We start from the raw sequence: 9721 nt of genomic DNA on the forward strand, positions 1-9721 counted from the left end.
TTGGCATATTGACATGATTCACATTGAAAATAAGATGTATCAATTCCCTTAACAAATGAGGAAACATGTTTCTGAGTACATGAAATGAGGGATGCCCTAACCTATAGTGATGAAGCCATATCTAGGTCTTATTTGATGATAATGATTATGATAAATGAGAAAAAGCTACTTCCATTTCCGCTTTGCCACTACTGATATTTAAGTATTACATCCCGTTCTTCTCCTTAGCAAGCTCAATCAACTTTTTCATAGCAGGTTCCTGAAAAGTGCACTTTGTCAGATGAGAAAACCACTTTGCAATTCAAATATTTAGTTAACTTTGGAATAGATGATAGGTTCATGGACAATTCAGGCAATGGAGTATAGATTTAAGAGTCATAGATGGAGTGATTGAAATAGTCCATGTTCCTATTATAGAAGCTGAAGTTCCAACTGTCACCCGAATCTTCTGATGTCCAGAACATGGAGTGTATGAAGAAAATTGAGACGGTAAGTTGGTCATGTGATCCGTGGCTCCTGAATCTATTACCCATGCTTCACCATGATTGCTATTTAATGAGGCAGAGAGAGCTTGGACTGAATAGGTACTTGCATTTGCAGAGGAATATGAACCAGTTGGCTTGTCTATTGTACATAGTAGACCTCGAATTTTTTCAACCTCCTCCTCGTTGAACATATGCAATTCATGTTGGTCTAAAATTTACCCTATAACGGCTATATTTCCTTGCCTATTCCATTGCTCTTGATTCACAGAATTTGGCTGAGAGTTGTTGCCATAGTAGTTCCCATTGTAGTTTCTATCTCTGTGTTTTTCCCTTCAATTTTCAGCAATCATCTTCCTTGTGTCCTGTCCTTATGCAATAGTTACACAATAATTCATTATTCCTGGACTGATCACGATTGTTTTGCTTTAGTTGGTAAGAATTTTGGCTGTTCACGGGCCTTTTTGTACAATAAGGCATATCCTTCGGGTTTAGTGGCCTCAATGGTGGACAATAGAGCAGATCCTTCGTGTTTGAGGACCAGGGCCTCTTATCATAACTGATCTCTTTCCTTCCTCTCCTCCAATAATAACAAAGACCTCATTAAGAGGTGGTAGTTCTTCTTTTCCCAATACTTGGACTCGAACCTGATCAAACTCCATGTTTAATCCAACCAAAAACTCATAGATGAACTTAGATAATAAAGAGGCATCGTCACTGCACTTCATCTTAATGTTATGATAGTAATCAAGTTCAAGCCATAAGGTGTTCAAAGCATTGTAATATTCAGTGACAGACATTGTGTTGCTTGGTTGATTGAATATTAGTCTTTATTTCAAAGACCAAGGCAGCATCCTTTATTTTAGAATATGTCTGCTTCACAGTTTCCTAGATCTCCTTTGCAGTTATCGAGAACATGCAATTTCTGCTTACTTTTGGATGCATTGAATCCCATAGCCATGACATGATTAAGAGTCTTCAACGTCCCACGCCTTGTATTTGGGATTGTCCTTGTCTAGTTCAAGCTAGTGTTGGAGTTTTCCTTTTCCCTCGAGTTTCGTACGAACCACTTGAGACCACATCATGTAATTCCTTCCATTGAGGCAATTGGCAACTTGAATATTTCTGAGCTCATTTGAATGGACTCCTCTAATGGTCTCAAAAGATGCATTAACTTTGGAAGACTCGAATAGGGAAGACATGGTAGTGATTTTTATTATTTTATTTTTATTTTTTTTTTAAATAATAGATAAATTGTTGAGAAAACTAGAGATGATAGAACAATTATAGCAATGAAAGTTGATGAAGGCGATTAAAAAATCAAAACAGATGAAAGACAGATTGATTGCCCTACCTCTGATACCATACAAAAATTATGGAGAAAATTCTTTCATACCTTATAAACTAGGTACATTATATGTTTAGGTACATTCCTAAAATTAAGTAATTATATAACTACTAAATAGGATAATTACAACTTGTACAAATTAATCCCAAGATTAATGGTATTGTACTATATTTAGAATTCTAGAACGAGAAAGTTTGACTTTTGCCAACATAGTGGATATTTTAATTTTAATTTACTCATACAAATATGTACTTTCAATTTTACCAGTTATTTTATACCATATTTAAACAACATTTTTCCTTGAGAATATTAATATTAAGTGGAAGAAATGAAATCAAGAAACGAGACCTGAAGGACAAATCACGGGAACGAAAAATCAACGATGCATGTCAAAAAGAAATAAGAGGCATGCATTAGGCCTCTGTCCAACTTCATATTTGTTCTTTTGATAAATAGTTGAATATAAAATTATATGATTAAAAATAAGTCAGGACAGGCATTTCTCTTGCTTAATTGTCATCTTCAAATTAAACCATAATATTAGTGTTGTGGAACAGAAACACTTGGCCAAGAAAATAACAAGTAATGGAAATCTAGAGAGCAGAGATAAGGATATAATGTCCATTACTTATCAATAGAAAAATATGGAATATGGAAAGGCCAGTAAGGAAATACGGAACAAATTAGTTGTTGAAGCTATTTTTGATTGATCAATGTGTGAATTGTGATATTCCGAATCCTCAAAACTGGGACTATAGAAATGCATTCAATCTTTGGCCTAACTTATTTCTAGGAAGTAAGCAATAAAATTTGTAGGCAAGAAAAAACAAGTAACCAGCAAATTCTTTTACATGATTACATCTCTCCTAGAATTAAGATAGAGCCAAACAGCCAGAGAGAGAGAAACGAATATATTCTATCTATATATTTCATCCTACCTTACAATTTTATCATTTAATTATTTTCCTTAGTAGCTGGTTTAAATACACAACAATTTTATTCTACTCTTGGCATCATTTCACCCCTAAATTAAGCACTACTGTGAAAAATGGTAACGTATGGGCTGCCGAGAGGTTCTTTTCTCTTCATTTTCTTGTTTTTTGTGGTCATTTTCTTGGCGAAGTTTTCACATGGGGATGAAAAACCAGGTGGAACAAAACTAGAGATGATTCACATAAACAATGTTCGGCGTGCCAAAGGGATGCCACCTATAACTCGATTTGAGCACCTCAGACAGTTACTTGATCGCGATATAATTCGCCATCAGAAAAACAGAAACCGACGCCAAGCCCGGGAGTGTCGCAATGCCGAACAAACCTGCACAAACAATGTTTCTGGGGATATGGCAATGTACTCGGGAGCTGATTTTGGGGTAGGGGAATACTACGTGTCCTTGTCCGTTGGATCCCCTGCACAAAAAGTTGTCCTCATAGCTGACACAGGGAGTGACTTAACTTGGGTGAAATGTAATTATTGGTGCAATGGCACTAGCTGTGGGGAAAATTTTCGAAAGCAGAGAGTTTTTCGTGCGGATCAATCGTCGTCTTTCAATACCGTGCCCTGCTCTTCAGAAATGTGCAAGAATGAGCTTATAGATCTCGCCTCTCTTCCTGGAAAGTGCCCTTCCCCCGGGACTCCTTGCGCCTACGAATACAGGTAAATATGTGTCTACTTGTTTTTTTTTTTTTTTTTCCCCTGCGGATCATGATCACATAGCAAGGCTCTAAAATGCGTAATGCGAGACAATGCATTTTAGTCAAACATCAAGAATTATATGCATGTGCGTACTTATGTGTTTATTCAATTTTTGATATAATTTTAAATATTCTAATAAAATAATGTGTTATTTGAACTTTAGACATATTCTTCAATTTTATATATATATATATATATATATATATATATATATATATATATATATAGCATTACTCTTGCTGGAAATGTGAACATATTCTTAAATGGACCAGATGGGAGATGGTCTTGGATTTATAACATCTAATAGGCTAATTCACATATCCAAGTCCGAACACAATATCGGGATTTGATCTCGATTCAATAAAGAATAATCATATGAACAATGAAAGCATTTTAAGAAGTAAAAGTTACTTTTAAGCTTAGCCAAACATGTTATATTTTTAATCCTACCGTGGCACTCAAGTTACTACATTACTAGATTAGTTCTTCTTGCATAAACTCAAAATGTCTACAAATCTCATCTCAGAAAGTATATCTTGATCTTCCTTGGACTATGGTTGTTAAAACTAGGTACCTGAGCGGAGATCCTACAAATGGAATCTTTTCTAATGAGACGGTAACATTTGCCCAGACAAATGGCAAAGAGGCGAAAATCGACAACATGCTAGTTGGATGCAGTAAACCTTCCGATTTTGAAAATTTCGAGGGGGCTGATGGCCTCCTAGGGCTTGGATACAACAACTATTCCTTGGCACTCAGAGCTGCTAATAAATTCGGAGGCAAGTTTTCGTACTGTCTAGTCGATCACTGGAGCACCCTAAACGTGTCAAGCTATCTCATTTTCGGTTCCCACGAAAGCATAGAATCTATTAAAACACTCAACAGAACGCAACGGACAGAACTTGTCCTCAGAAACAGTTCAGGCTATGGAGTAAATATAAAGGGAATTTCCGTAGGCAACAAAATGCTCAAAATCCCAGATGAAGTGTGGGATGTGAAGAGTGGTGGAGGGATGACACTCGATTCCGGCACATCCCTAACTTTCTTGACAAAACCTGCTTATGATCAAGTAATGGCAGCCCTGATGCCATCGTTAAAGAATTTTGCAAGATTAAATCTCACTGGACAGCCCGATTTCTGCTTCGATTCGAAGGGATATAATGAATCTATGGTACCAAGATTGGTGATTCATTTTGCAGATGGAGTACAGTTTGAACCCTCAGTAGAAAATTATGTGATTGATGTGGCTGATGACCAAAAGTGCCTGGGGTTTGTTCAAACAACTTGGCCTGATCAATCTATTATTGGCAACATCATGCAACAAAATCACTTCTGGGAATTTGACCTTGCAAATAGCAAGCTGACTTTTGGTAGCTCCTCCTGCACCTAAGATTTATTTAGCCAAATTTGTGTTTAAATTAACCAATAACTAGGCAGGTTTTGTTAACTTACATTTCCTTCTTTTAACAGGGCCGGCTAGGCCAACCCCAAATATGTAAAAATATATAAAATGATAAAAATATTATTTTTATGAAATAAATAGTCAAAGTTATAAAAATAATAATCTGAAATAAATTTACTCTTCTAATTTTTATTTTTATTTTTATAGAAAATCAACAATTATATTATTACAATCAATTAGTTTTAGATATTTGCTTTTTAATTAGAGTAATGTTATTCGTAATCGCTCACTGCGATAGTCGTCCTACGTGGCATACACATGTCAGGTGATTATTTGATGCATTAATATGGTAGTTTTTTATTCATTAATGCATCAAATAACCATCTATCATGTGCATACAACGTAGGGCGACTGCTACAGTGAGCGACTGCAAATAGCATTAGTCTTTTAATTATGACAAATTCGTTCAACATTTTTTTGACATTGTTGACAAAAAGAAGGATTTTATCAACTTCATTTTTGAGAATCTCCTCTTAACACATGCAACTGTAACTGAATATAGCCCATAATGTTAAAAGAAATAATTGTAACCAAATATCATCGGTAATATTTATAAGCAATACACACATTTGAAAAATAGTCTGTCATTTTATATAGTATAAAACTTCAATCACCATTTTTATGTGTCCTAGCAAACAATTTCTAATTCCAGAAAGAACTTCTGCTCATCAATATAAGAAATCTTCTCGGGCTTAAATTTTGTTCAAGCTTATCACATTGATACTTCAGATAATTATCATTTGCAATCTGCATTTTATTTGTACTTTTTTTTTTTTCATATTTTTGAATTTGTTCAAATTTTAACTTAGGTCTCAATTTGAGCCCCAATTTTTATTTTTTTATTTTTTTTGGGGGGGGGTGTTAAAATGAGTTATATAATAATGAAATGTATGATTAAAAAATAAAAATAAAAATAAAGTTTTGGGATGGTGTAAAAATGAGAAAAAGTGAGAGAGAAATGGAAACATAAATGGTTTAAAATTCGTATATAAAAATGCACCAAAATTGACTTGACACTTCGGTTGCACATGAGGAAATGTTTTTTCTATTTTTTTTTTATTTTTTTTTTCCTTTTCTTGTGTTCATATATTTCAAAACTAGAACCGGCCAGAAGGCTGTACTTCAACAATACTTCTTGGTTCTTATGATAATTTCTTGCAGTTTCTTTCATATTGAAGGGCATTGCTCTGTTACCTTTCCATCTCATTCTCTCTGGTTTTTAGATGATTCAGTTATAAGTCTTTTCACGGATATTAACATTGTTGTGTTCTCATTCCTTTGGTTACACTCTCAGAAAAAGAAAGTTGGTGACCCACATGTCCCATTATTAATCCATTCTCTTAAAACTCAACCTCCTCAACCTGAAGGAAAGAGAAAAGTTACTCAACATCACTATATCAAATATCAGTCTAGATGACAATTGCATGACATTAAATAATAGACTCGCTTAAATGAAACGTCACGATTCAGTTAATTCATCATATCAAGTGTAATCACTTAAACAGGTGATTTAGTACTAATAGTGCCAAATAACATTATTTTCAAGGAAAAGTAAGATGGTGAAGGTGAGGTCACGACTACACACAAAACGGCAGTAAGAGAACCTGCACCACAGGTATATGAAGTGCACAAGATAGAAGACGCCCTTCGATTAGCTGCACCGCCACTCGATGAGGTGCACGGTAGACAATGGTTTTGTGCAAGTAGCGATGACGCTACTAATTGGAAGCACGGGATAGAACGTAGTCTTTTGCAAGCTGCAAGCGCCACCGGATGAGGTTCACGAGATAGAAGATAGTTCCATGCAAGCTGCAATGACACCGCCAGCTGAAGTTCATGGGACAAAACATGAGACATTTCACATAAATCATATAAAGAGATGCACGGGGATAGAAGATGGTCTATTGACACTACTAATTAATCCGTGACATTTCTATAGAAAATAAAACGGACCCGCACAATTAGTGTTTAGCTGAGGTGAAGGAGCTTCTAACTCTATTAACTTTAAAGAAAGCAAAAAAGCAAAAATCCTTAAGTATTTTGTTACTTGTACATAAAAAAGGTATATAAGTGGTTACTAAAAATAATGTGAAAGGAGAAGATTGGATGAAACTGTTTTAAACTACCAAAAGATAGAATGTTATGTGGACATTATGTAATCCCTTATGTACACCTTAATGTACATCTAGTTTGGTCCAATCTTTCCACAGTTAAATTTGAAGTTTGTCCATGATTTTTGTGACTTTTATTTGATAAAATACCAAAAATTTCAAAAGCAACTGAAAATGCAAATTATACAAGACAGGCCCTTGATTAGAAAATCGTTAACCTCACACGTAAATTATACAAGAAAAGTCGACAATGGTCCGGTCTTCCTATGTTCATCAATTTTCAGATGATTGATTCTAAATTTTCTCGAAAAATTTGTAACATGTTAAAAAATGTGACAATTCCAACTACACTGCAGTCATCTTCAATAACCCAAACGTAATTAACTCGATGTGCAATAGCCTGTACCATCACTGCCACCAATGAACTTCCCGGATGGCACACTATTTCCTCTGCCCTTCTCACCATTTGTGCCGAGTAGCTGCTCGATCGGCTATATCGTCCTGACTTCGACATCACTGTTGTCCTCGGGGATGGTAAATCATTGTCTAATGAAGCGATATGAGGCTCACAAGTAGTGGTCATGAATTTATCCAATATTTTCTCTAAATTTCTCTCCTTCAATCTTGCCTCAACAACCCTCGAGATTTCCTGGGCGGGATCTCCTCCACAGTCAATGTAGGCCATGAGCTCTCCGGCAGAGAGGGTAGCTATGGCGGCCGTCGCCGCCGTGCCACAGGCGGCGAGGGTGGACGGAGAGATCTCACCAATCAAAATCCCATCATCATCAACCACTGCCACTGAAGTTTGATCCAAAAGAGAGCGATAAATGGCCCCTCCGGCCGAAGCTGCCGGGGAATGGGAACCAATGACCAAGAATTCAGTGCTGATTATGCCAAGACTGTCAATTGAAAGCGTCGGAATTGGGGAGAAAAGCCCAATTGAACAGAGAAGGAATCTAATCACATCTTCTAGTGTTAGCCAGCAGAATTCACAGACATTGTGAGTTGTTGATGATGGTTTCTGTAGTTGTTTTCTTATTGAATTGCTCCTTATGGGGACAACAAGATTTTGAGCACCTTGGAGCATCAGATCGATCACTTCAAGTAAACTGCAAAAATAGTAAGTTTCTTGGTTATATCAAAGAGGATCTAAAAGCTTAAGCGGTGGAAAATACAAACATTTTAATCTTATGTTCAAGAATTAAGTAAAATGAGACAACCCCATATTTAAAATTTCAATATTTTCAAATAATAATAAAAAATGAAAATCCATGGAATCCAGAAGATAGAAACAAACAAGAACCAGAGAGAGAGAAGAGTCATCCAATACCTAGAAGAGGGTTCCACGTGCTTAACCAGTCCCTTAACTTTTGACAGCAAAACAGAAACAGGAGATTGAAGAACCAAAGATGGAGATAGCAAATTCTCTTCTTTACAAAGATAATAAATTATATCAACCATACAGATTTTTCCAACACAAACACAGTCATTACTGTTTAAATTGCCCTTTGAGTGATTACAGCTCCATACGCTGATGAAATTATCCTCAGAACCCTTAAGAGCGGCCACGGCATCGCCGATTGTGGCTGAGATGGAGAGGGACGGCAGCGACGGCTTCCCAAGACAGAGATCAGCTACCTCGTAAGACAACAAACGAGCCGCCATGCAAATTCAGAACAAAAATTGGCAACCTTATAATGTTTAAGATTCAAGTAGAAATGAACGGCAGGAGTGTGTCTGTGTGTGTGAAGTGATGGTTTTATTTGGCTAGGTCAGGCGTGTATTTATAATTAGAAGGAACGGTGCAAGAAGCACCAAAGTCGAGATGGGATCCATATATTTGTTAAAATATATATTTTATTTAAAGTAATGTTATTCAACATCAGTGGTATCAAGCATCTGCTTAGATAACAATTATATAATATTAAATGATAGATTCATATAAATGCAATGTCACGTAATTCATTTAATTGAACATATTAAGTGTAATCATCTAGATAGATACTCTAGCACCACTGAAACTAAATAACATTATTTTATTTTTATAATATAATGTTATGCACCCATATCAGAGAGTGTTTGATGAGAATTAAAATTATATTTTTTGGTAAATTGTAATAAAAGTTTTTGAAATGTTTAGTTAAAAAGTTGTGGGACTCATAAAAGATGTGGTTAATATTGATTATTTAACTTTGACTTAAATTAAAATCAAACTTTAATCCAAATCAAACATGCTCCCAAGCTAGTTGACACCGAGAGTACATCTTTAATTATCCAATTTGAATTCCAGCTTCATTGAGCAACGTGGTACTTCAATGTCACGTACATGAATGCTAAATACAAACATTATCAGCAGCATTTACTCTTTTTATATAGTCTAATCTTATTAATACATAACGTTGGACTCTATAAATTTCTTTGATATTTTAGAGACTTATAATTTGAAAAAAAAAATAAAAAAATTTATTTTATCGTATGCGATGGTGTATCATAATTAAATTATCTATTATAAGTTTTTATTATTAATGTAATTACTTCTTAAACAATATTAGAATATTATAACTTATGAAAGATTACTTTTTCAAAGATACAATCTTAACAAAAATCTTTTTTTTTTTTTTGG

General features: G+C 35.1%; 2 protein-coding genes across 2 annotated transcripts; one reads left to right on the forward strand and one right to left on the reverse strand.

Moving 5' to 3' along the window:
* The first annotated feature begins 2781 nt into the window (after positions 1-2781).
* LOC111394745 (aspartic proteinase NANA, chloroplast-like) lies at positions 2782-5083 on the forward strand. The gene is made up of 2 exons (XM_023020717.1): positions 2782-3486; positions 4096-5083. Exons 1-2 carry the CDS (start codon positions 2879-2881, stop codon positions 4913-4915), a joined length of 1428 nt encoding a protein of 475 aa, XP_022876485.1. The 5' UTR covers positions 2782-2878; the 3' UTR covers positions 4916-5083.
* A 2117-nt stretch (positions 5084-7200) lies between these two features.
* On the reverse strand, positions 7201-8867 carry LOC111394746 (CBS domain-containing protein CBSX5-like). The gene is made up of 2 exons (XM_023020718.1): positions 8429-8867; positions 7201-8207 (listed from the first exon to the last, which is right to left on the reverse strand). The coding sequence occupies exons 1-2, from the start codon at positions 8761-8763 to the stop codon at positions 7379-7381; spliced, it is 1164 nt and encodes a 387-aa protein (XP_022876486.1). The 5' UTR covers positions 8764-8867; the 3' UTR covers positions 7201-7378.
* Between the last annotated feature and the right edge of the window lie 854 nt (positions 8868-9721).

Source organism: Olea europaea, chromosome 5 (assembly GCF_002742605.1).
Source record: "Olea europaea var. sylvestris chromosome 5, O_europaea_v1, whole genome shotgun sequence".
Lineage (NCBI taxonomy): Eukaryota > Viridiplantae > Streptophyta > Magnoliopsida > Lamiales > Oleaceae > Olea > Olea europaea.

Excerpts from the sequence above, each read along its gene's own strand:
- LOC111394745 (XM_023020717.1), top strand. The coding sequence starts at position 2,879 with ATGGTAACGTATGGGCTGCCGAGAGGTTCTTTTCTCTTCATTTTCTTG. Across the intron at positions 3,487-4,095 it reads CCTTGCGCCTACGAATACAG|GTACCTGAGCGGAGATCCTA; the intron begins GTAAATATGTGT and ends TGTTAAAACTAG.
- LOC111394746 (XM_023020718.1), bottom strand. The coding sequence starts at position 8,763 with ATGGCGGCTCGTTTGTTGTCTTACGAGGTAGCTGATCTCTGTCTTGGG. Across the intron at positions 8,208-8,428 it reads CACGTGGAACCCTCTTCTAG|TTTACTTGAAGTGATCGATC; the intron begins GTATTGGATGAC and ends CTATTTTTGCAG.